Source organism: Somniosus microcephalus, chromosome 20 (assembly GCF_052327205.1).
Source record: "Somniosus microcephalus isolate GS21.2 chromosome 20, FLI_Smic_1.0, whole genome shotgun sequence".
In the NCBI taxonomy this organism is placed as follows: domain Eukaryota; kingdom Metazoa; phylum Chordata; class Chondrichthyes; order Squaliformes; family Somniosidae; genus Somniosus; species Somniosus microcephalus.
Genome location: NC_141006.1, coordinates 82,054,088 through 82,081,503, shown reverse-complemented (window position 1 = coordinate 82,081,503; position 27,416 = coordinate 82,054,088). Strand labels below are relative to the sequence as shown.

General features: G+C 45.9%; 2 protein-coding genes across 12 annotated transcripts in view; one reads left to right on the top strand and one right to left on the bottom strand.

The window, feature by feature from the left end:
- Positions 1-27,416, top strand: part of LOC147103481 (nuclear receptor coactivator 7) — a 432,740-nt gene that overhangs the window by 184,934 nt on the left and 220,390 nt on the right. The window lies entirely within an intron of this gene.
- The window catches only part of LOC147103482 (protein phosphatase EYA3-like), a 93,000-nt gene that overhangs the window by 28,744 nt on the left and 36,840 nt on the right, over positions 1-27,416 (bottom strand). For 4 of the 5 annotated variants that reach the window (XM_085963098.1, XM_085963096.1, XM_085963100.1 and 1 more), the window contains 5 exons: positions 25,411-25,460; positions 23,327-23,442; positions 22,341-22,418; positions 16,045-16,111; positions 14,763-14,899 (listed from right to left, as the gene is read on the bottom strand). In XM_085963098.1, the coding sequence (XP_085819224.1) occupies positions 14,763-14,899; positions 16,045-16,111; positions 22,341-22,418; positions 23,327-23,442; positions 25,411-25,460 (448 nt within the window). The remainder of the gene's footprint in view (positions 1-14,762; positions 14,900-16,044; positions 16,112-22,340; positions 22,419-23,326; positions 23,443-25,410; positions 25,461-27,416) is intronic. The other variant, XM_085963099.1, reaches the window with a different exon arrangement.

The window sequence follows — 27,416 nt, the reverse complement described above, 5'->3', positions numbered from 1 at the left end:
GTACATATAGGTACCAATGATATAGGTAAAAACCGGGATGGGGTCCTAAAAGCTGAATATAGGGAGCTAGGAGGTAAATTTAAAAAATAGGACCTCAAAAGGTAGTAATCTCAGGATTGCTGCCAGTGCCATGTGCTAGTCAGGGCCTTGGTGAGACCACACCTTGGCCTAGAAATTCATTAAGGCGCTGCCAGCTTTGCGCCCAGTTAACGCCTAAAGAGTGATTTTGCGCCAGAAATGAGTTTGCGCAGATATTCAGCGCAGCGGTATTGGCGGCGGTAGCCCTTAGCGCTGCGCCGGCACCGATGATGTCATCGGTGTGCGCAGTGTCCCGGTTCCGCCCCGAAACCGGCCCGATCCCCATATTTAGTTGCGGCCGCCTCCTCCGAAGCGGCCGCAAACAGCGACCAGAAAACGGGGCCGTCCTGCTGTCTTAGTGGGGCGCTTTAAAGCGGAAGGTGCGGCTGGCCGCTTTTTCGGCGGCCGCCTGCCCGCACCTCCTTCCCCGGCCTCCTCCACGCCCCCCCCGCGGCATTGCCGGCTGCTTTCCGCGAGCCCGGCACTTCTCCGCGGTGCCGGGCTCATTTGCCGGCACTATCCAGCGGCGATCTCCCCATTGCAGGCAGCTCCCCCTTAAGAGAAGGAGGAGGCCTGCAGTACCGCAGCCTGCCGCTCCGCAGCGGCTGGCGCAGCGGCGCCAAGAGCGCTGATATTCAGTGTCAGCGCCCCAAGCGGAGGTGGGCACACCCTGGTATAGCGCCCGGTTCCGAATTGGGGTGCTAACAATGAATATCTGACGATCGCTATAGGCTTCCCGCCCAGCGCTAACTTTTGGGCGCTAGCCAGCTGGCGGGGCCATAGTGAATTTCTCGGCCCTTGAGTATTGTGTGCAGTTTTGGTCACCTTATCCGAGGAAGGATGTTCTTGCCATGGATGGAGTGCAGCGAAGATTCACCAGACTGATACCTGGGATGGCAGGAATGACGTATGAGGAGAGACGTCCAAAGATGTGCGGGTTAGGTTGATTGGCCATGACAAAAATTGGCCCTTAGTGTTAGGGGGGGATTAAATACGCGGGGTTACGGGGATAGGGCTTGTGTGGGATGGCTGTCGGTGTAGGGACCGGGTGCTAGGGTTTGGATGATCAGCCATGATCTCGTTGAATGGCAGAGCAGGCTCGAAGGGCCGAATGGCCTACTCCTGCTCCTACCTTCTATGTTTCTATGATTGGGCTTATATTCGCTGGAGTTTAGATGAATGAGAGGGGATCTCATTGAAACTTATAAAATTCTAACAGGACTAGGCAGACTAAATGCAGGAAGGATGTTCCCGATGGCGGGGGAGTCCAGAACCAGGGGTCACAGTCTAAGGATAAGGGGTAAGCCATTTAGGACAGAGATGAGGAGGAATTTCTTCACCCAGAGAGTGGTGAACCTGTGGAATTCTCTACCACAGAAGGCCGTTGAGGCCAATTCATTAAATATATTCAAGAAGGAGTTAGATATATTTCTTAAGGCTAAAGGGATCAAGGGATATGGGGAGAAGGCAGAGACAGGGTACTGAATTTGGATGATCCACCATGATCTCATTGAATGGCGGAGCAGGCTCGAGGGGCCGAATGGCCTACTCCTGCTCCTATCTTCTATGTTTCTATGTTATTGAAACATACAAGATTCTGAGGGTTAGGGTTAGGTTTGACAGGGTGGATGCTGAGAGGATGTTTACCCTCGTGGGGGAATCTAGAACTAGGGAGCATAGTTTCAGAATAAGGGGTCGCCCATTTAAGACGGAGATGAGGAGGAATTTCTTCTCTCAGATGTCGTGAACCTTTGTAATTCTCTACCCCAGAGAGCTGTGGAGGCGGAGTCATTGAATATATTCAAGGCTGAGCTAGACAGATTTTTGAACTACAGGGGAGTCGAGGGTTATGGGGAAACATAGAAGATAGGAGCAGGAGTAGGCCATTCGGCCCCTCGAGCCTGCTCCGCCATTCAATGCGATCATGGCTGATCATCCAAATTCAGTACCCTGTCCCTGCCTTCTCCCCATATCCCTTGATCCCTTTAGCCTTAAGAAATATATCCAACTCCTTCTTGAATATATTTAATGAATTGGCCTCCACTGCCTTCTGTGGTAGAGAGTTCCACAGGTTCACCACTCTCTGGGTGAAGAAATTCCTCCTCATCTCACTCCTAAATGGCTTACCCCTTATCCTTAGACTGTGACCCCTGGTTCTGGACTACCCGGCCATCGGGAACATCCTTCCTGCAGCTAGTCTGTCCAGTCCTTTTAGAATTTTGTAAGTTTCAATGAGATCCCCTCTCATTCTTCTAAACTCCAGCGAGTACAAGCCCAATCGACCCAATCTCTCCTCATACGTCATTCCTGCCATCAGAGCATCAGTCTGGTGAATCTTCGCTGCACTCCCTCCATGGCAAGAACATCCTTCCTCAGATAAGGTGGCCAAAACTGCACACAATACTCAAGATGTGGTCTCACCAAGGCCCTGTACAACTGCAGCAAGACATCCTTGTTCCTGTACTCAAACCCTCTCGCTACGAAGGCCAACATACCATTTGCCTTCTTAACCGCCTGCTGCACCTGCATGCTTACCTTCAGCGACTGGTGCACAAGGACGCCCAGGTCTCGTTGCACTTCCCCTTCTCCCAATCTATTGCCATTCAGATAATAATCTGCCTTCTTGTTTTGACACCAAAGTGGATAACCTCGCATTTATCCACGTTATATTGCATCTGCCATGCTTCTGCCCAATCACCCAACCTGTCCAAATCTTACTAGAGTTTCTCGGCATCCTCCTCATAGCATACACGCCCACCCAGCTTTGTGTCATCTGCAAACTTGGAGATATTACATCTAGTTCCCTCGTCCAGATCATTAATATATATTGTGAATGAATAGCTGGGGTCCAAGGACCGATCCCTGCGGTACCCCACTAGTCACTGCCTGCCACTTGGAAAAAGACCCGTTTATTCCAACTCTTTGCTTTCTGTCTGCCAACCAGTTCTCTATCCAAGTCAATACCTTGCCCCCAATCCCATGTGCCTTAACTTTACACACTAATCTCTTATGCGGGACCTTATCGAAAGCCTTTTGAAAGTCCAAATACACCACATTCACTAGTTTTCCCTTATCTATTTTACCAGTTACATCCTCAAAAAACTCCAGTAGATTAGTCAAGCACGATTTACCTTTTGTAAATCCATGTTGACTTTGTCCGATCCGGTCACTGTTTTCCAAGAGCTCTGCTATTACATCTTTTATAATGGACTCTCGCATTTTTCCCCGATGTCAGGCTTACCGGTCTGTAATTCCCCGTTTTCTCTCTACCACCTTTTTTGAACAGTGGGGTAACATTAGCTACCCTCCAATCCATGGGTACTGTTCCAGAGTCTATCGAATTTTGGAAGATGACCAGCAATGCATCTGCTATTTCTAGGGCCACTTCCTTAAGTACCCTAGGATGTAGATTATCAGGCCCTGGGGATTTATCGGCCTTCAATCCCGTCAATTTCTTTAACACCATTTCCCTACAAATACTGATTTCTAACGGGCAGAAAAGTGGAATTGAGGCCAAGATCAGATGATCAGCCATGATCTTATTGAATGGCGGAGCAGGTTCGAGGGGCCGATTGTCCTACGCCTGCTCCTTATGTTCAGATTTATTTAATTAATTAAATTTAAATTCCCCAACTGCCATGGTAGGATTTGAACTCATGTCTCCAGATCATTCGTCCAGGCCACTGGATTGCTCAACTAGTAACATAACCACGAGGCCACCATTTATTACAAGGATGAACTGGGTAATTGTGTATTAGCATACAATCCTTTCACTTTTTGGACCTGGGCATAAATTCAGTCCAGACTGACAATCTGCAAGTTTCTTCTCTTTCTCTCTCTGCCAACAGTAGGCTGAAACCAAATGACTGGGAGTTCCGAAGGTTGTGTTGCCTGCCCGGTGCCAGGGTTAAAGACATCGCCTCATGGTTGGTAAAGAACTTGGAGTGAGAAGGGGAGGATCCAGCTGTCGTGGTCCACGTAGGAACCAACGACATAGGTGGAACTAGGAATGAGGTTCTGGTGAGTGTTTGGGGAGTTGGGGTCCAAATTAAAAAGCAGAACTTCAAAGGTAATAATCTCTGGATTGTTACCCAAGCCACGCGCCAATTGGCATAGGGATAAGCAGATTATAAGGTTAAATGCGTGGCTCAAAGAGTGGTGTGGGAGGCAGGGGTTTTGATTCATGGGGCACTGACACCAGTACTGAGGAAAGAGGAGCTGTTCCATTGGGACTGGCTCCGCTTAAACCGGACTGGAACCAGTGTCCTGGTGAATCGAATAACTAGGGCAGTAGACAGGGCTTTAAACTAATGAAAGGGGGAGGGGTGGGGGATGATTCAGGAAGAGTAAATTTAAAAGCAGCGAGAGAAATGTCATGGCTCTAGAGCAGAGTTTTGGGTAAAAATAAGCAAAGTGGGTCAGGAAGGGATAGACTCAGGTGACATCAGGGAAAAATAGAAAAAAAGTTAAAGCTAAAGGCACTATATCTGAATGCGCAAAGCATTCGCAACAAAATAGATGAATTAATAGTGGAGATAGAAATTAATAGGTTTGATCTAATAGCCATTACGGAGACGTGGTTGCAAAGTGACCACGGTTGGAAACTAAATATTCCAGGATGCTTACCTTTTAGAAGGCATAGGCAAAATGGAAAAGGAGGGGTAGCCCTGATAATAAAGGATGGGATAAAGACAGTAGACAGATAGGATCTTAGCTCCGAAAATCAAGAAGTAGAATCAGTTTGGGTGGAGCTAAGAAACAGCAAGGGGCAGAAAACATTGGTGGGAGTTGTTTATAGGCCCCCAAACAGTAGTTGTAATGTAGGGCAGAGTATAAATCAGGAAATTAGAGGCGCATGCAACAAGGGTCATGGGGAACTTTAATCTACATATAGATTGGGCAAACCTAATTTGCAGTAAAAGTGTGGAGGACGAATTCATGGAATGTATACAAGACAGTTTTCTAGATCAGTATGTTGAGGAACCAACTAGGGAACAGGCTATTTTAAATCTAGTATTGTGCAATGAGAAAGGGTTAATTCATAACCTTGTAGAAAAGAGGCCCTTAGGGAAGAGTGATCATAATACGAGAGAATTTTATATTAAGTTTGAAAGTGATTTAGTTAAATCCGAAACTAGGGGGGTGATTTTCTCAATGGGAAGCTTTTGGAGGCGGGACTCCCACTTGTCGGGTTTCAGTCCCGCCTCCATCAGTTTCTGGCCAACCAGCGGGATTTTCCCGATTGACCTTGTTAAGCCCGCTTGGTGGGCTTGGCAGGCCAATTAGGGCAAAGCCAGTTGCAGAGCACGTCAACGTATGAAGTGGCATCTGTCAAGAATTTTTGAAAGAAGAAATGTCATCGTTTGACAGCTCTGTGAAGCTGTCAAACTCTGAAATTCTGTGTAGTTTGATGAGGTCTTGCATACAAGACCTTATCAACCTTTCTTTTACAGAAATGAGATGTTATTGCATATGAGAATGCAACAGACATCTCTCATCTGCAACACGGAGGTGCAAGACTCTCCGTATAGAAACCGACTGAAGCCTGCAGGAAGAAACAACGGTAAGTACACTTTTAAAAACACTTGGGACTTACCTCAGATACTCACCTCTACACTCTTGCACCAATCACTTACCTTCACACCACACTTATGCACCCCCCCGACCCCCGCAGACCCACTACTCGCCTCGGTGACCCTGGCGGGTTTTGGGGCCTTCGGGAAGCCCGCACTTGGGGACAAAAACGGGATAATCCTATTTTCTGTCTGTTAACAGGAAGTTAATAGGCTTTAATCCCTTCCCGCCTTCAAGGAGACGGGGCCCAGCACGGGATGGCAACCCGCCTCCTGGTAAGATGGCATGGAGGCATGTTTGCCACCCACCTCCAAATTCTGCCATTTTCCCGGCAGACCCGCCTCCATAGGGCTGAGAAAATCGCCCCCTAGGGTCTTAAATCTAAACAAAGCAAACTATGTAGGTATGAGGGGCGAGTTGGCTAAGGTAGATTGGGAAACTATATTAAAAGGTATGACGGTAGACAAGCAATGGCTAGCATTTAAAGAATTAATACATAATTTACAACAAATATACATTCCTTTAAGACACACAAACCCCACAGGTAAAGTGGTCCAACCGTGGTGAACAAGAGAAGTTAATGATAGCATTAGATCAAAGGAAGAGGCTTATAATGTTGCCAAACAGAACAGTAAGCCTGAGGATTGGGAGGATTTTAGAATTCAGCAAAGGAGGACCAAGAAATTGATAAAGAAAGGAAAAATAGAATGAGAGTAAACTAGCGAGAGACATAAAAACAGACTTTAAAAGCTTCTATAGGTATGTAAAAAGGAAAAGATTAGCGAAAGTAAATGTGGGTCCCTTACAGGCGGAGATAGGAGAAATTATAATGGCGAATAAGGAAATTCAGAGAAATTAAACAAATACTCGTGTGTGGCTTCATAGAAGACGACGCAAAAAACCTCTCGGAAATAGTGGAGAACCAAGTGTCTAGAGAACGAGAAACTGAAAGAAATTAGTATTAGTAAAAAAACTAGTACTGGAGAAACTAATGGGACTGATAAATCCCCTGGATCTGATGGCCTACATCCTAGGGTTTTGAAAGAGGTGACTATAGAGATAGTGGATGCATTGGTTGTCATTTTCCAAAATTCCATTGATTCTAGAATGGTTCCTGCAGATTGGAAGTTAGCAAATGTAACCCCACTATTTAAAAAAGGGAGAGAGAAAACGGGGAACTACAGACCAGTTAGCCTGACATCATGTAGTAGAGAAAATGCTAGAATCTATTAAGGATGTGGTAAGAGGGCACTTAGGAAATAATAATAGGGTTGGGCAGAGTCAACATGGATTTATGAAAGGGAAATCATGTTTGATGAATCTGCTAAAGTTTTTTGATGTTGTAACTAGCAGAACAGATAAGGGGGAACCAGTGGATGTGGTGTATTTGGATTTTCAAAAGGCATTCGATAAGGTGCCACACAAGAGGTTATTACACAAAATTAGGACTCTTGGGATTGGGGATAATATACTAGCATAGATTGAGGATTGGTTAACAGACAGAAAACAGAGATTAGGAATAATCGGGTCATTTTCAGGTTGGCAGACTGTAACTAGTGGGGTACCGCAAGGACCAGTGCTTGGGCCTCAGCTATTCACAATCTACATCAATGATTTGGATGAGGAGACCAAATGTAATATATCCAAGTTTGCTGATGATACAAAGCTGGGTGGGAATGTAAGTTGTGAGGAGGATGCAGAGGCTTCAAGGGGATATAGACAGGCTAAGTGAGTGGGCAAGAACATGGCAAATAGAATATAATGTAGAGAAATGTGAAGTTATCCACTTTGGTAGGAAAAATAGAAAAGCAGAGTATTTTTTAAATGGAGAGAGATTGGGAAATGTTGGCACTCAAGAGGGACCTGGGTGTCCTTGTACATGAATCACAAAGTTAGCATGCAGGTACAGCAAGCATTTAAGAAAGCAAAATGGTATGTTGGCCTTTATTACAAGAGGATTTGTGTTGTGGTAAACCACTGTTTGTATTCCTGTTTGTATTCCACTGTGTACATGCCTGGACATGCCTCGGCTGACTCCTCCCACAGGTCCTAGTATAAAGGTGACTGCTCCCCAGCCCTTGTATCCTGGACCGGTCGACCACTCGAGGCAGACCTCCATTCTGTTGTTAATAAAAGCCTTTAGTTACTCTTCTAACTCTCAGTCTTTTATGAGTAATTGATAGCGCATCAATTTTATTAACAACATTTTTATAATGGAGAAGATCCTCACACCAGCATGCCTGGACTTAGATCATCGGGAGGCGGACTCATCCACCAAGTTTACTCACTGGCTTAAGTGTTTCGAAAAATTCCTGACCGCCTCCGAAGCAATCAAATCGGACGAGGACAAACTGGATGTCCTGACCTCCAAAGTGAACCACCGAGTGTACTCGGTCATCCAAGACGCGACCTCGTACGCGGATGCTATCAAGCTCAAGGACCAGTACACGCGCCCAGTGAACGAAGTGTACGCCAGGCACCTCCTGGGGAGTCGTAAACAACAACCTGGGGAATCGACCGTGGAATACCTTCAGGCACTGTCTGTGCTTGGCCGGGCCTGTGGTTAGAAACATAGAAACATAGAGATAGGAACAGGAGTAGGCCATTCGGCCCTTCGAGCCTGCTCCGCCATTCAATGAGATCATGGCTGATCTTCGTCTGAGATCATAGTTGATCTTACCAGTTCAGTACCCCGTCCCCGCCTTTTCTCCGTAACCCTTAATCCCCTTAGCCTTCAGAAATATATCCAATTCTCTCTTGAAAATATTTATTGAATTAGCCTTCACAGCCCTCTGTGGCAGGGAATTCCACAGGCTCACCACTCTTTGAGTGAAGAAATTCTTCCTCATCTCTGTTTTAAATGATTTGCCCGCTATTTTTAGACTGTGGCCCCTGGTTCTGTGCTCCCCGGCCATTGGAAACATTCTCTCTGAATTCAGCCTGTCCAGGCCTGCCATAATTTTATATGTTTCGATGAGATCCCCTCTCAATCTTCTAAACTCCAGTGAGTACAAGCCCAAACTATTTAATCTCTCTTCGTAGGTCATTCCCGCCATTCCAGGTATCAGCCTGGTGAATCGCCGTTGCACTCTTTCCATGGCAAGAACATCCTTCCGCAGATGGGGCGACCAAAACTGTACACAATACTCCAGATGCGGTCTCACCAGCACCTTGTACAGCTGTAGTAAGGTATCCCTATTCCTATACTCGAACCCCCTTGATATGAAGGCCAACATACCATTTGCCCTCTTAATCGCCTGTTGCACCTGCATGCTCTCCTTCAGTGACTGGTGCACAAGAACACCCAGGTCCCTCTGCACTTCCCCATCTCCCAATCTATTGCCATTTAGATAATAATCTAAATTGTTGTAAGGATGTAAAGGCCGCCGTGTACACAGAGGAACTTATCCGGGACGCTTTTGTAGCGGGCCACAGATCCAATTACACACGACAGCGACTGTTGGAGCAGAGTAACCTCGACCTCAACAAGGCCTCTGAACTCGCACTATCGTTGGATGCAGCCTACCAGGGCATGGATGCCTACTCCTCTGCACCGTGGACGCCGCGGGGAATGACAGCCTGGGACACGGTAGGACCGCCTCATAGCGCCGTGCCACCCCAGCCACACCCCAACAACGGCCCAACTACCGCAGCAGTGTCCCAAGGCCAGACAGCAGTGCCCCAAGGCCAGAAATGCTACTTCTGTGGCCAGGCAAAACACCCCAGAGCGCGCTGCCCGGCGAAAAACGCGATCTGCTCGGGCTGCGGGAAGAAGGGACACTACGCTAGCGTCTGCAGGGCCAAAGCCACCCCGAACCCCAGCAGCGCCGCGTGTGGGCCATGCGGGCCGCCATTTTGGACCTCCCCGGCCGTGTGCGAATCACCGGTACAGCAGCCATTTTGGACGCCTCCAGCCACATGGGGATCATGGACGCCGCCATCTTGGACGACAGCCGGGACGCAGCAGGCCCCCGACACCGCCTCATCTGATACCCGCAGCGACACACCGACCCCTACGCTGGCATCCGTTACACTGGACCAAGCGAGACCGCACCAACTGGCCAGTTCCACAATGGACATTAAGGTAAATGGTCACGATACAATCTGCCTTTTTGACTCTGGGAGCACGGAGAGCTTCATCCACCCCGACACGGTGCGGCGTTGCTCTCTCCCAGTCCTGCCTGCGCAACAGCGGATTTCTATGGCCTCCGAGTCCCAGTCGGCGGACATCGGCGGCTACTGCGTGGTGACACTCGTAGTAGACGGGACCGTGTATGATCATTTTAAACTTCTGGTCCTGCCTGACCTCTGCGCTGCCGTCCTGCTGGGGTTAGATTTTCAGTGCCACCTTAAGTGTTACGATGGCGTACGGTGGACCCCTACCCCCACTCACAGTCCGCAGCCAGCAGCTTCCAAATTGCCCGCCGCGCACCAGGTGCAACCTCTCCACACTCAGAGTCACCCCCCCACCACTGTTTGCTAACCTCACCCCCGACTGTAAGCCCATCGCCACAAAGAGCAGGCGATACAGTGCCGGGGACAGGGTTTTCATTAAAACCGAAGTGGAGCGGCTTCTGAAAGAAGGGATTATTGAGGGCAGCACCAGCCCCTGGCGAGCCCAGGTTGTGGTCGTTAAGACCAGCGAGAAGCAGCGCCTGGTCATCGACTACAGCCAGACAATAAATCGCTACACCCTGCTGGACGCCTACCCACTCCCCCGTATAGCTGATATGGTCAACCAGATCGCGCAGTACCGCGTCTTCTCGACCATTGACCTGAAATCAGCGTACCACCAGCTCCCCATCCGCCCTGAGGACCGCCAGTACACTGCCTTTGAGGCAAACGGCCGCCTCTATCACTTCCTTAGGGTTCCCTTTGGCGTCACCAACGGGGTCTCCGTCTTCCAAAGGGAGATGGACCGGATGGTAGATCAAAATGCGTTGCAGGCCACTTTCCCATATCTGGACAATGTGACCATCTGCGGCCGTGACTTGCAGGACCATGACGCAAACCTCGAAAAATTCCTCCGCACCGCCCAACTCCTAAACCTGACATATAACAAGGAGAAGTGCATATTCCGCACAAACCGCCTCGCCATCCTTGGCTGTGTTGTGGAACACGGAGTCATCGGTCCCGACCCCGACCGGATGCGTCCCCTTATGGAACTTCCACTGCCCCACTGCCTCAAGGCCCTGAAGAGGTGCCTAGGGTTTTTCTCCTATTACGCCCAGTGGGTCCCCTACTATGCGGACAAGGCCCGTCCGCTGATCAAGTCCACCTCTTTTCCCTTGACGGCAGAGGCCCGCTTAGCCTTCCACCGTATCAAGGAGGACATTGCCAAAGCCACCATGCACGCAGTGGACGAATCCATCCCCTTCCAGGTGGAAAGCGACGCGTCCGACTTTGCCCTGGCCGCTACCCTCAATCAGGCGGGGAGACCCGTGGCCTTCTTTTCACGAACCCTCCAAGGCCCGGAGACCAGACACTCCGCTGTTGAGAAGGAGGCCCAGGCGATTGTGGAGGCTGTGCGTCATTGGAGGCACTACCTGGCCGGAAAACGATTTACCCTGCTCACTGACCAGCGTTCAGTTGCTTTTATGTTTAACAACAAGCAGAGGGGCAAAATCAAAAATGACAAGATCTTGAGGTGGAGAATCGAACTTTCCACCTACAACTACGAGATCTTGTACCGGCCCGGGAAGCTAAATGAACCCCCGGATGCGCTATCGCGTGGCACCTGCGCCAGCGCGCAGATCGATAGACTACGGGTCCTCCACAATGACCTCTGCCACCCGGGGGTCACCAGGTTCTTCCACCTCATCAAGGCCCGCAACCTGCCTTACTCTATTGAGGAGGTCAGGACCATGACCAGGAACTGCCAAGTCTGCGCTGAGTGCAAACCACACTTTTATAGACCAGACAGGGCCCACCTGATAAAAGCCACTCGCCCCTTCGAGCGCCTGAGCGTTGATTTTAAAGGGCCTCTCCCCTCCTCCGACCGCAATGTGTACTTCCTCAATATTATTGATGAGTACTCCCGTTTCCCGTTCGCCTTCCCCTGCCCGGACATGACCAGTGCCACGGTCATTAAATGTCTGAACAACCTCTTCACCCTGTTCGGCTTCCCCAGCTATATCCATAGCGACCGGGGCTCATCGTTTATGAGCGACGAACTCCGTCAGTACCTGCTAACTAGGGGTATTGCCACAAGCAGGACCACCAGTTACAACCCCCGGGGGAACGGACAGGTGGAAAGAGAAAATGCGACAGTTTGGAAGGCCGTCCTGCTAGCCTTAAAGTCTAGGGGCCTTCCAACCTCCCGCTGGCAGGATGTGCTCCCCGATGCGCTCCACTCTATTCGGTCACTGCTCTGCACTGCCACTAACGCCACCCCTCATGAGAAAATGTTTGTCTTCCCAAGGAAGTCCACATCAGGGACATCGCTACCGCCATGGCTGACGTCCCCAGGGCAGGTCCTACTGAGAAGACACGTGAGGACCCATAAAACGGACCCCCTGGTCGAGAGGGTCGACCTCCTCCACGCCAACCCCCAGTATGCTTACATCGCATACCCGGACGGGCGGGAGGACACAGTCTCCATAAGAGACCTTGCACCCTCGGGGACCACAGTAACCCACTACCACCCCCCCCCACGATCCGATATCCAGCCCCAGCAGACGGCAGGCCTGGGCCCCGCGACCCGCTCGACATCTAAGAGGTCGACACGCCTGTGCCACAGCCTACGCTGGACTCGACGCCGGAAGCTTCACCACCCCTGCCGTCGCCACGCCGATCACAGCGGCAGACAAGACCTCCGGAGAGACTCCAATACACTAACTTTTAATACACTTCACCCCGCCGGACTCAATTTTAAACAAGGGGTGAATGTGGTAAACCACTGTTTGTATTCCTGTTTGTCCTGTTTGTATTCCACTGTGTACATGCCTGGACATGCCTCGGCTGACTCCTCCCACAGGTCCTAGTATAAAGGTGACTGCTCCCCAGCCCTTGTATCCTGGACCGGTCGACCACTCGAGGCAGACCTCCATTCTGTTGTTAATAAAAGCCTTTAGTTACTCTTCTAACTCTCAGTCTTTTATGAGTAATTGATAGCGCATCATGTGTATAAGAGTAAAGTTGTCTTACTGCAATTATATAAGGCCCTGGTGAGACCACACCTGGAGTATTGTGTACAGTTTTGGCTTCCTTACCTAAAGGAGGATATACTTGCTATGGAGAGAGTACAACGAAGGTTCACCAGACTGATTCCTGGGATGGGGGGATTGTCCTATGAGGAGAGACTGAGTAGACTGGGCCTATATTCTCTAGAGTTTAGAAGAATGAGGGGTGATCTCATTGAAACTTACAAAATTCTTACAGGGTTCGACAGGGTAGATGCAGGGAGGATGCTTCCCCTGGCTGGGGAGTCTAGAACCAGGGGTCACAGTCTCAGAATAAGGGGTCGGCCATTTAGGACTGAGATGAGGAGAATTTCTTCACTCAGAGGGTGGTGAATCTTGGAATTCTCTACCCCAGAGGGCTGTGGAGGCTCAGTCGTTGAATATATTCAAGACAGAGATCGATAGATTTTTGGATATTAAGGGAATCAAGGGATATGGGGATAGCGCAGGAAAGTGGAGTTGAGGTAGAAGATCAGCCATGATCTTATTGAATGGCGGAGCAGGCTCGAGGGGCCGAGTGGCCGACTCCTGCTCCTATTTCTTAAGTTCTTATGTCTGAACAGGTTTAACCCAGCTCCTCACTGCCACGGTTTCCCAACAAAAAGTTGGCATCCTGTCAGACTGGCCACAAGAATAACTGGTGTAGGAAATGGAAAAGAAGTTCAGACTGGTGTTAAAACGGTGTAGATAAAGTATATTGCTGGGCACAAACATGGCCTCCTGTGCTGGAAACTTATTTGGAGGGAGTTTTGCTCGCCATCTGGACCTCCTACATCTAACTTATGAACGCTTGACCCAGAACTCACTCACCTGGATGAATGGAAAAATTATGTTGAAAAATAATAGTCGTCTACCACATATCTCCCCACAGTTAATCATCTGCTTCATCTAAATAATCATACATCTATAGAGTGCCTGATCTTTTAAATGAAAAGTATCCCCAACAGTGCATTGATAATCAACTGCTCGTTTTGAATCATAGAATAGTACAGCACAGGAGGCCATTCGGCTCATCCAGTCTGCGCCGGCTCTTTCGAAGAGCAATCCAGTTAGTCCCACTCCCACACTCTTTCCCCATATCACTGCAATTTTTTCTCCTTCAAGTATTTATTCAATTCCCTTTGAAGGCTACCATTAAATCTGTATCTACCGCCCTTTCAGGCAGCACATTTCAAATCCTAACCACTCGTTGCGTAAAAAAGTTTTTCCTCATGTCGCCTCTGTTTTTTTTGCCAATCACCTTAAATCTGTGCCCTCTGGTTATCGACTCTTCAGCTACTGGAAACCATTTCTCTTTATTTACTCTATCTAAACCTTTCATGATTTTAAACACCTTTTATCAAATTTCCTCTTAACCTTCTGTGCTCCAAGAGAACAACCCCAGCTTCTGCAGTCTATCCACGTAACTGTAATCCCTCATCCCTGGAAGCATTCTAGTAAATCTCTTCTGTACCCTCTCCAAAGCCTTCACATCCTTCCTAAGGTGTGGTGCCCAGTATTGGACACAATGCACCAGCTGGGGCCAAACTTGTGTTTTATATAGGTTTAGCAGAACTTACTGGCTTTTGTACTCTATGCCTCTATTTATAAAGCCCTGGATCCCATATGCTTTATTAACTGCTTTGTTAACCTGTCCTGCCACTTTCCAAAATTTGTGCACACTTTAATTCAAACAAATTCTAGCATTGATGAGATGTATGCTGCAACTCACTAGGCAAAAATGACACGTATTCACTCATCCAATGTTATCTTTTTTTCTCTATGTTTTATAGTTTATAGCTTTTTGAAGGATCTTTAACCTTTTAAACTTAGTTTCAAGCAAGGCCAATATTTGATAAACCACTTTCAAGGAAAGCAAACAAATCAAGTATCTTAGAAAATTCTTTGATCCATTTCATGTACATGAAGAGGGATGCAAGATCAGCTTACCAAAGGGAGGTAGTCCATAAGGCTGACTTGGTTGAGGATATGCAGTGTAAGATGCTGACTGTTGCACTGCTGGGTATCGTGTCTGTCCCGTATAAGCAGCTTGTACTATTGGTGGAGAAAAAAGGTGTGGATATGGCCTAAAAAAGATTAAAAACTGATTAGTCTGAAGAAAATTTAAAAGGTTCTAAATCTGTTCTTACTAAAAACTCTCAAATTATCTGATTACCATGACGAATTGATGAGCTGCAATTATTGCTGGTTAAACAGTACAGAGAACACTGGACCATTACTAATCCTTTTAAAAAAAAGCCGAGAAATTTCTCATCAGTGAAGAAACTAAGTATATAAAGTGGTTCACAAGTGCAGCGTATACACAATATTATGTTAGGTAAAATACTAGAGCTCAGGCCAGCAAAAGGTATTTTAACAAAATACTTTAGTATTAAAATCCTCCCATCAGTACTTAAGGGTTCAACTGATTTGCAAGGACTTGTAATGTGATGAACATGCACCATCAAAAAAAAAATCCATTAATTAATGTACTGTAGATGTAAAAAGTACACAATCCATAAGCTTTCAAAATTTTAATCAAGTTATTGGGAAAGTTCACATAGAAAATGCAAAAGAGGACAGTTAAAGCCAAAGGAGCAAACTACCCCCCAAATGTACAATAAAAGTGCAAATGTAAAGGAGGCAAAACCAAGTGAAATGTAATTCATTTAAAAATAAAATCATTTTGTAAATATTAGTTGTAAAACTACTATGGCAAATCTACTGCACCCATACTCAATCACTATAGAATCCTTGCAGATGGACCTGGGGCTCATTTTTTTTTTTTTTTTTTTTTTTGAAGAGCTGTATGACTATAGTCTGCCCACTCCTCACGTTCAGGCTTAACCAATGTATACCTATCTGGGCAAATTGTTCACTACAGGTTAGGGTTCATGTTCCAAGGGCCATGAAAGTTATAAATAGTAAGGAAAATCAGATGAAAATTATTCATCCGAAGAGCAATAAATAGTCTTACGGAATAAGTTACCAGGGAAGGCCACTTAAATACAGAGAATAAATGGATTCGAGAGAGAAGGGATTGAGGGATATGGCAAGAAGGCAGGTAGGATGGTTTGATCTATGAAAAACACAGGCTTGTGTCTAATGGTCTTCTCTTTTTCCTAAAAAATCTTATATGCTCTATGTGCCCCGGTCTAACAGTATTGGATGGTCAAATTGAGAAACCTTTATTAATTTCAAGCCAACATCACTCATTTAAGTTGAAACTTACTTTGTAGGAAACATTAGCGAGTTATCTTGATTTGGCACCCGTGGACTATAGCCTGTGCAGGTTATAACTGCAAAAAGAAACATAGCAGAAGATATTCAATTCAATTACCTGGAATCAACACGAGAAAGATAAAACCTCATCGCTACACTGCCCTACTTTGCCCAGATTAAAATTGTAAAGGTTCAATGTATTTGCTTTTGGAAAGCAAGACCACCAGGATTTATCAAACCTTTTAAATACAGCATGAAAAGCATTCAACAGTAGGTACTTCATCTCAAACATGGAGAAGCAGTTGTGAACTGTCAATTAATATTTTAATACAAACCATCTGTAAATGGTTTACAAAGATGTATAATAAAAATAAAAATATCACCCCTTAACCTTCTCTCCAATGCAAAAGCCCCAATTTTTTCATCTTTCTTTTACAACTATAACCATTCATTCCTGGTACCGTTCAAGTGAATCATCACAATACCCTTTCCATGGCTCCAATATCCTTCCTATAAATGGAGAACCCAGAAATGCATGCACTGTCTTGTATAAATTCACCATTGCTCCCTAATTTTTGTATTCAATGCATAAAACCTAGAAACCCATTTGCCATTTTTATCCACATTCTGATGTGAAAGATCCATGTCTGCACCAATAATTCTGTGTTCACCCACTCTTAAGCATCCGTTTAGGGTGTAATTCCCTTCACTGTTCTTTTTTCCCTACAATGTAGCACTGCGCTGAATAACATCTGCCCATCTACTTCCTCCTACAATCTCTTGCATTCTTCTTCAGTTTTCAAGTCTTCAAATTTGGTATTATCAGCAAATTTCAATTCAAATGTTTTAAAATATTATCAAACCATATTTTTGAGCTCTTCAATCTCTGTTGGTGGGTATTTATTGAACAATAATCTCTTCGGGTAACCTATTCTAAACAATCCAGCTCGACCTCTTCTCTGCCTTTTGTCTTTAGCCATATGGTCAGTTCCTTTAAAACTCCTGCTTGACAGCTGTGAATACAATATATTGCTCTTGCAAATATCCTGTGCTTTGCTGCCTGTACCCTTGCAATGAGATAGTATAGAAAATCAATAATTATGAAAATCAATTTCCTAGCCACAGCTAATAGTCTGAAATTGTGTGTGATTACTGCAAGTGCCAACCACAGTAACCTATCGGATTTAAGAGTTATATTACTAAATGTATTCTTTATACTTTTCTTTGAAGAATAAATTCTGAACTTTAGATATGTTAGAGTTTACAGCACAGAAACAGGCCATTCGGTCCAACTGGTCTATGCCGGCATTTATGCTCCACATGCGCCTAAATGCCAATTAGCATGTTCCCACATGTAGACATTTTTGAAGAAGGTGGTGTCTGTTTTTTGAGTGGTTAAGGGCAGTACTATAAGCTGATTAACACATTCTGAATTTTTATAATTTTCATCTGGTTATATATAGTTTTTGATGATTTTGTAATTGGCTGTTTAAACTTGCATTTAGCTGCTGTCTGCAATTCTTTCGACGTATAGCAACAGCTTTGTTGTACGATCTTGAAAGAGACCAATAGAAAGAAAGTACAGCAGGGTGTTGTGACTTGCAAATCCCTCTAATCCTTCGGTCTAATTTTAACAGCAAGTGAGCAAGATATCTCATGTATGTCAAGAATTACCAGGGTAACAATTAAATCAGTAGCAGGAAATGGCTGAAAATAAATTCCCATGACCTCATTGTCAAGGCTGGAAAACATTAAACAATTTGTCTGGCAAGCTGTTTTGATGATCTAAATGGGAGAGTGTTTTTTTTTTCCTGAATGTTCCGTGCTGCACAGGGTTCCGTTGCTTGGGAACTCCAGCTCTGTGTACGCAAATGGTTTTACCACCTACTTCCACCTCTAACATCGCCCGTCTCAGCCCTTGCCTCAGTTCATCTGCTGCTGAAACCCTCTCCAGTCTATACACATAACTGAACTCCCTTATACCTGGAACCATTCTTGTAAATCTTTTCTGCACCCTCTCTAAGGCCTTCACATACTTCCTAAAGTGTGGTGCCCAGAATTGGACACAATACTCCAGTTGAGGCCAAATCAATGTTTTCCTTGCTTTTGTACTCTAGGCCTTTATTTATGAAGTCAAAACTCTGCTGCTTGTGTCCTAACTTGCACCAAGTTCCATTCACCCGTCACCTCTGTGCTCGCTGACCTACATTGGCTCCTAGTCCGGCAACACCTCGAATTTAAATTTATCATGGTTTTCAAATCCCTCTATGGCCTCGCCCCTCTCTATCTCTCGAACTTCCTCCAACCCTACAACCCGCCGAGATCGCTGCACTCCTCAAATTCTGGCCTCTTTCGCTCCACCAATGGCAGCCGTGCCTTCAGCTGTCTAGGCCCCAAGCTCTGGAATTCCCTCCCTAAACCTCTCCACCTCACTATCCTCTTTTAAGACACTTCGTAAAACCTACTTCTTTGACCAAGTTTTTGCTCACCTATCCCAATATCTCATGAGGCTCAGTATCAAATTTTGTTTGATAATGTTCCTGTGAAATGCCTTAGTCTGTTTTACTATTTTAAAAGGGACAATACAGTATGATTCGACAAACGTGGAAGATGTCAAATGCACAGCATGCTGCCCCTCGAGGCTACCAGAGTGGAATCTAACCCACCATGATCTCAGCCCAAGCTGCTGCTATAGCCTCTCCTTTTCCCACTCCTGATCCAGGCCCTGTTACTACCCTGCTGCTGGTTCCCAGTGGGATAATTTCTAAAGCCCAAAGTATGGAACTCACTTTTTCTCCTCGAGCATGATCCACATTGACAGAACTCCCACACCTGCAAAGTGAGAGGACTCGAATAACAGTAAAGGAGGAGAAACTCCACTGCAAGCTTCCTCTGAAAAACTACTTTCCTCCTTCAGTTGTGATCCACCTTCATAGGGACAGACTTAAATACTACAAGACGACAAGGCACGTTATAGGAGGTGGCACTCGGCCAGCCCAGTGTTATCTCCCGTGAAACCATTGTTCAGTGATGGCCATGTCTCTCAACATTAGCTGTTGTCCAGCCTCTCCTGGGCTTTACAGCCATCAGTCAGGGCCAGGTTCCATCTACCTTTTTAGGCACCTACCAAAATACCTTTCTAACTATATAGTTTTCCTAGAGGTTTGCTTCTGTAACTTAATGTTATCTCCATGTCCACTTGCACGCATCTACTGGCTACAGCTCTGGAGCTTCCCTCCACTCCAGTCCCCCAGTTCCCACTTCAACTCCTTTTCATCTGCTGCCCTCCATGTGACACACTTCCTTCTTGCATCTATTTTAAACAAAAGCAGAAAATGATAGAGAAACACAGTACCTCAGCCAGCATCCAAAGAGAAAGGACAGGTTATTGATGTTCCAAGTGTGTAATATTTCATCAGAACAGATGAAGGGTTACACACCCAAAATACCACAATCAGTCTTTTCCGTTCACAAATGATGCCAGACATATTGGCCCAGAAATTTGGGTCGGAGGCTTTCCATGGGTGCAAGCCCCCGACCTGCACTTACTTTGCATGCCGACCGCTGTGCTGTGGGCCCCTGTGGTATTCCGATCCTGGGCCTCCTCCAACTGCCAGCGCGCAGAGCTTGCGTATCCCGGGGCGCAGTTAGTTCGAAGCGTCCCCTGGGATCATGTGGGCCATGGAGAGCCAATGGTAGCAGGGAATGCTTCATTCATAAATTTGACAGGAAGAGCTGTCAAACCGATAAATACTATAAGCCCCAAAACATAACTAAAACTTCAAATAAATTTGAAAAACCATCACATTTTTAAAATAACTATAAATTACATGAAATAACTATTTTAAACAATAATTTAAATTTTTGAAAAAGTTAATTACATTTTCTAACGGGGCTAAAAATACTCACCTTTCTTTAAAGTATTTAAAAATAATAAACCTGTGGAAAAAATGTTTTCATTTTAATTAATTCACCACTTACCATGTTAAAAGCAGGCCTTGCCCTTGCTTTTTAAAAGTGTAACTCCTGGAGACTTACCCTCCCAGAGAACCCTGCAAAAAAAAACGTAAGCTCGATGCGCACGCGCTGCCTCTCCGGTGCACACGTTCTTTCAAGGGAACGGAAGTTCCGGTTTCCCGCGCATGCACAGTGCATGCACGAAACCGGCACTTTTGTTGGGCGAGTACCCAGTGCGTACTCACGCGTGGGGACCCGAATTTCTGGGCCATTGTATACTTCCAGCATTTCTATTTTTAGTTCAGCATTAGCAAGTTTTTCTTTATTTTTTTCTCCAACATTCCTTTTCCCTCTAGGGTTCTCAAATGCATCATGACCATCCAACTCCTCGAGCACCTCCCCCCACCCCCATTCCCTTTCAATCCCCAGACTGAGATTACCCTGTTCAAGCTCATAGAAACATAGAAGCAGGAGTCGGCCATTCAAGCCTACTCCGCCATTCAATATGATCATGGCTGATGCTCTATCTCAATACCATATTCCCGCTCTCTCCCTATACCCCTTGATGCCTTTTGAGTCTAGAACAAATGATATCCTGTGTGACTGCGATCGTGGTGCATTATCCACTCATGCTCGCTGCGGCCTTCTATACAATCAACCATGCTATCCTCCTCCATCCCATTCCATACACATGGTTCCATTCCGATCAGCACAATGGCTTCTTCTCCAGGACTCGCACAATCACCGGGGTACCCCAAGCTTCCATCCTTGGCCTATTATTCACTTATATGCTGCCACTCAATGGCATTATCAAAAGACATGGGATCAGTTTCTATATGTATGCTAACAATACCCAGTTTCACCTCCATCATCACCCACTATTCCACATTACTGTGCTGTCCAACTGCTTGTCCCAAATCAAGTCATGGATGAGCTAGAATTTGGTGAGACTGAAGCCATCCTGCCCAGCTCTCACCAGGAAGTTTGCACTTTTGCGCCCCCCCCCCCCATTTCCCCCTCCAGATGGAGCTTGAAGAAAAGAAATCTCAGTGTCCTGTGTGATCCCTAGTCGAGCTTTAAATCCTACATCCAGTCCATTACCAATACCACCCTGTCACTGGCACCAGCTCGTCACCATTGCTGCTCAAACTCATGCCTTTGTCATCTGAAAACCTGACTCCTCACCAGCCTCCTGATTCTGTTCTACATAACTCCAGCTCATCAAGAATTCTACCACCTACATCCTACTCGACACCAATTCTTCCTCACCGATCACCCTCACCAACCACTACTGGCTTCCCATCTCCTGACAAAATTTCAAAACCTCTATACCAGTTTGCCAATTCTTCCACAACCGCTCTCCATCCTACTTCTACAACTTCCACCAGCTCTACGTCCCAGTTTGAACTCCCCACTCTGATGTTCCCACCCCCCACTCCCCCTACACCTCCTGCTCCATCTATTGTGGCAGAACCTTCATCCAGCTTACCCCACATTCTACAATTCTCTTCCCCAAAACCACTCAACCTTCCCCATTTTCAAAAGCCTCCTCAGTCTAAAAACTAACCTCTCAACCACACATTCAGCCACCTCCCACAACTGTTCTCCCTATCCCTGCTTCATCCAATCCATCCCTCCACCACCGGCGCACCGTGGCTGTAGTGTATGCCATCTACAAGACGCACTGCAGCAACTCGCCAAGGTTCTTCGACAGCGCCTCCCAAACCCACAACCTCTACCACCCAGAAGGACATGGACTGAAGGCGCATTGAGCCACAGATACCAGAGATGCCCCAGGTTCAATCTAACCAGCCAGCGTATTCCAAGTTAGTTGAATGCAGCCAGAGCAGTATTGATTCATTCAGTCAGTTATTCAGCTTCCCTGGATTAAGGGGGTTGGGGGATGGTGGTGGTGGGTAGACGAGAGTTACTCAGCAAGGGTTCAGTCTCCTGATCAGTGTCCATAAACCCCTGCTGTGCATGTTGCTGCTAGCCAGGGTTAAGATCAGATTCAGCTCTGAAGCCCCTATAGTTGAATACTCATGATCAAGACACACACATAAATATGGCACTGGAACAAAGTACCACAGGTGACCAGTGCAAATAGAGTTGTACCCTATCAAGAAGTCAACGCCTTTGGGAATGGAGGGGGAAAAAGGTGTTGAAAAAACACTCCCCAATGAGGGGGCTTTGGAACTAGCCAGTCTTGAATTCAAGGATTCGCAAAAAAATTAGAGTAATTATCACTTCACGGACCAATCCACAACCATAGTTTTAACTTCTCTTGAGAACTACACATTTTTAAACAAAGTAACTACAAAGCAGTTACACGCACTAATACGATCTTACCTGATCCTGGATATGCATCAACAGATCTGTTCCCTGTTGGGGTTTCAGATTCACTGCTTTGAACCACTTCATTTTTAACTACATAAAGAACAAATATTAAAAAATAAAGACCGGTTAAAAAAAAAAGACAATTACTCATCTTGACACATAATAGCCATTGTTCTCAAATAAAGAAGCACTCCACATACAGTGGGAAGGCAGTAATGGATTTCATACCATGCTCAACAAATGAGAAAGGAGGCCGGAAAAAAGTTTAACACAAATGCAAGGAAAAGGTGAAATCCAGAGGACTGGGAGAGCTATAAAATGCAACAAAGTAAAAAAGGAATATGAAATAAAACTTGCAAGGGCTAACAAAGCTAAGAGGAAAAGTTTTTATAAATATATTAAGAGAAAGAGTGGTAATGGTGACAGTGGGCCCATTAAAGTCAGTTGCAGGTGAGACTATACTGGTCAATGAGAAAATGGAAGACTTGTTAAATGAGTACTTTGAATCAGTTTTCACAGTCCAAATTTATACAAAGAATGAACACTTGGTGGGCTCCCAACACCTACGAAACAGCTTCCTAGCACCAGTCATCAATGACAGGGAACCGAAAATGGGAAATCGGGACGAGAAATGTTGTGAGATATTACCCAATATGAGGCCCAAATTGGAGAGGTTCAATATATGAAAAAACGAAAGTCTGCAAATTATAAATTCAGTTTGTAAAAATTAGTGTGTGGTTCAGCCACAGAGACCAGAAGATTCAACTTCAATTATTGGTACTGTATGTGCCAAGCTGGCCAGTTGGAGCCAAAGTAGTATTTGGTGCACAAAATGCCTGGGTTAAAAGATGCAGTGGATGGGAAAAAAAGTATCTGCCAGGGTTCCCACTCCCAGTGATCACTATTGGAACTGGATGAATGGATATTGGACTTCACAGCAATGTCCCCGGCAGTCAAATAGGCACCCAATACTCTCAGTAACCAGGAGTTCAACTCACCTTCTGCTTCATTCAGCGCAGTTAAATTACTAGCCAGACTGCCGGCCTCAGACTTTTGCACATCATTTCTGTTAGTTTGACTCTGCAGTCTGATTAAGTTCTGCAGTTCCCCAGTCCTGGGGAAATAGAAGAGATTTAAAAAATATATATATTAATGGACTTTCATTATTCAACCCTAAAACTTTAAGTAACTGTACGTGAGGTGTAGTTGAAGAACCTGCTTCCCATCAAGCCATCTGGTTCACTAATGTCCTTTAGGGAAGAAAATCCACTGTCCTCACCCGGTCTGGCCTATATGTGACTCCAGACCAAGTGGTTGACTTTTAATTGCCCTCTGAAATAGCCTAGCAAGCCACTCAGTTGTACTAAAACACTACAATAAAGTATAAGACGACTGTAGAGGTTCACCACCACCTTCTCAAGGACAATTGGGGATGGGCAATAAATGCTGGCCTTGCCAGCGATACCCACATTCCATGAATGAATATATATTTAAAAAAATCAACTTTTTCTTCTTACGAAGAACAATTTTTGGTCCATTCCATCTGATCTCCACCCCGAGCATTCATCAAATCAGAAGCAGGATGATCTAGCTGACAGAATTCCATCAACCTCTCCTAGACCAGTTTCCACTAGGTAGGATAGCATAGGTATTTGTGGAATTTTCCCACTTTTGTTTAAATGAAATCTCAGTGAAAACTAGAATAAAATAAAAAGATGAATATGGCTTTTCATCTGGAATATGTAATACTAAAAACTTAGCTGTTTGCAGATGGTGGGTCGGGAGAAGGAAAGATACATCGTGTATGTCAATACAGGACTTGAGCATGGTGTCTTTCTTCTAACCATTAGGACAGAGGGTTGTTTGATTTTTCATGTTTTATTTTATTTTAATATGCTTATACTAAAAAAATGTTTTTAATAAAGTTGTTTGGCATCTTTTGCCTATTTTGGCTGCATTGCATCTTCATCATGCACATTGTTCCACAGATCCTCACTACATCTGCATAACCCAAATCTGCCCACAACTGGCTTTTAAAAAAAAATGCACAAATGAATACTGCATCAACTCGCACACTGGGGACCAACAATTTTACAACCAAAACCACTTAGTGACTGCACCTGAATCCCTCGAGTTTTACATAAACCAGAACTGTATGAAAAGTACTTTGTTAAACCATTCTTCTTCTTGCCCAACAGCACGAGGCAACCCATTTCTTCCACTGCTTTACATCCAGCAGATGGTGCTCCCTTTATTTATGTAAACAGCAATACTCCCAGCAGTCAAATAGGCACCCAATAGATGACTCACAACTGCCTACCAGGAGTATCGGCTTGATGCGATTGGGGTGGGAGGGGTGGGGGAAGGGTTTGTCCCCACTCCACTCCCATCAGACGCAAGAACCTGGCTGCATATCAACCCAGTATTCAGCTGCTCACTGGGTCTGGAGTGGGGTTTATAACCATAACCTGCTGACTCAGGTGGGAATGCTACCAATGAGTCACGGCTCACTCCTTTGGTAAACCTAGCAACAAATAAACGGAAGTTACTTTAAATCTGACTTCCACATACACCTGAATGAGATTATTGTTTGTTAATTCATCAGAAGTTTATATAAAATACAGGAAACTCTCAATTTACCGGCACCTAAATAACCGGAAATCTCTGTTAACCGGCAAAATTCAGGAGTATGTTCAGGTAAGTTTTACTTCATATTCGTGGCAGTTCCTGGATCTGTGGCTGTGTAACTGGGGCTCCTACACTTGTTGCTAAGCAACAGGGACGCTTGGTCTGTGGCCAGAGTTCCTGCACATGTTGCTAAGCAACAGGGAAGCCTGGATTTGTTGCTGTGTACGGAGCGCTCGTACCTTTTAACTATACCTCTCTATAATCCGGACTTTTTGATAAACCGGCACCACGCCGGTCCCGGATAATAGAGGGTTTCCTGTACTGTGCTTTCAATTACTGGCACAGTATCTGTAGGTCACCTGATAAGGGTGAAGGCAAGCTTGCTGGCTGCAGTTATTATGATAAATCAAGCACACATGCATTAAAGATTTCAAATACACAAATTCCCACAAACCTTAAACTTTGCTCATCTGAGGCATCCAAATCATGGCGTGATTTCTTCACCTGCAAAAGTAAAGATCTTAACTACTTTTTAAGAAGAAATCCAGGTATGCAAGATTTAAATGAGCTAAGGAACCTTAAAAATTTGGGAGATGTTCCACATTACAGCTCCTTTATTCATGTAACGAATATATCTATCTTGCTATATATCTCTGTCGCATACAATTTCAGTATGGCTAGAAAAATTCACAAGTCTCGAGCAAGATTCAGAAACTCTTTTCTCCCCCCCCCCCACCACACCCAAGAACAGTAGGCACATAGAACACACTCCCAGAGAAGAATAGACTATTCAGAATCAATTGGTACCTTGGGAGCTGGATCCATATGTGATAACAGGGATTGACGGTTATAGCTACATTAACAGCTCAATTTTTCAGGCGTGTTAAGGAAAGAAACTTTGGGGCAGAAATTCGGGTCGGGGGCTTGCCGCGCGTGCAAGCCCCCGATCTGCACTTACCCGACGCGCCGGCCGTTGAGCTTCAGGGACGCCTGGAGTTCCTGTTTTAAAATGTTGACTCCCGGGCAGCATCTGACGTCACGCCGCCCAGGAGTGCAGCCAGCGCGAAGCCTGGAGCGCGCTGTGCCAGTGAGACACGCCCCTTGAGGTCTCATTTTAATAGGACACGCCCCCAATGTTTCTCAAGCTGCAAAGCATTTTTACATGTAGAGCAGCATTTTAAATAGGTTTTTGGTATTTTTAAGAAGCTTTTGGTAACTTTTATAAACTTTTAAAAACGTTTACATTATTTTGAAGAATCTGAAGTAGTTTTAAACAGAATTAAAGCGATTTAAAGACTTTTAAAAGCCCTGAAAGCATTTTTTTCATTCCATTTATTTAATTAGCAACGTCGTCGTCGTACGTGTCTTCACACTGTTCCCTTTGGGGAACTGTATGAAGTGGTGGAAGGATTTCTGGCCGTGATTAACGCTCCTTCTGTGACCGTAACCGTAACCATCTTTGTACCAGCCATTAGGGTGGTTAGTCCTATGGCGGGAGGGTTTTACGGGCTCCCACAACCTATACGAGGGGGGGGGGGGCCGCCCACACCCACGGACGCAAATATCCCACTGGATGTCTACCCAGAATTTAGAGCTCCGACTCCACTTGCCGGGACTGTCTGGAGCGGGGTTAGAAACCCTACGCCGTGTGGCCCAGCGGCGGGGATGCTACCGCTACGCCAAAGGCCCACTCAGATTAGCAACGTGAAATGGCTGGAATGAGCACAATTCACGGCATTAAAAGAACTCACAATTGAACTGATGATGACCTCAGCAATCTCCTCAATGAGGTGGAGGCGCAGCGCCTGCTCATCATTGGTAATGAGAAGTCCAAGGCGCCGCAAAAAGGACAGATGATAGCTTGGTGTTTCAAGTGGCAGCATAGGGCTCCAGTCACGGGGAGGGAAAAGGCGCAGGAAACGTATGGGTGTCACCTTTTGCGCGGAGTGGGCCTTTTGCGTAGCGGTAAGCATCCCCGCTGCTGTGCCAGAAGGAGTAGGGTTTCGAGCCCCGCTCCAGACAGTCCCGGCAAGTGGAGTCGGAGCTCCAACTATAAATTCTGGGTGGACATCCAGCGGGATACTTGCATCCGCGGGTGTGGGTGGGCCCCCCCTCAGATGGGTTGTGGGAGCCCGTAAAACCCTCACGCCATAGGACTAACCACCCTAATGGCTGGTATGAAGATGGTTATGGTCACGCAAGGAGCGTTAACGTGGCCAGAAATCCTTCCACCACTTCATACAGTTCCCGAAAGGGAACAGTGTGAGGATACGTACGACGATGACCTCTTGCGCAATGCACCTCCTTGGACCCTCAGTCGCAGATGCGAGGGGGCAAATCGTGCAATTGTTAAATTTTTCATTTTATTGACGTAAAATGTTGGCCCAGTAATTCCGTTCCAAACGCGTGAGTACGGTCGGGGTACTCACGCATCTGGCAGGAGGAAATGCCGGTTTTCAG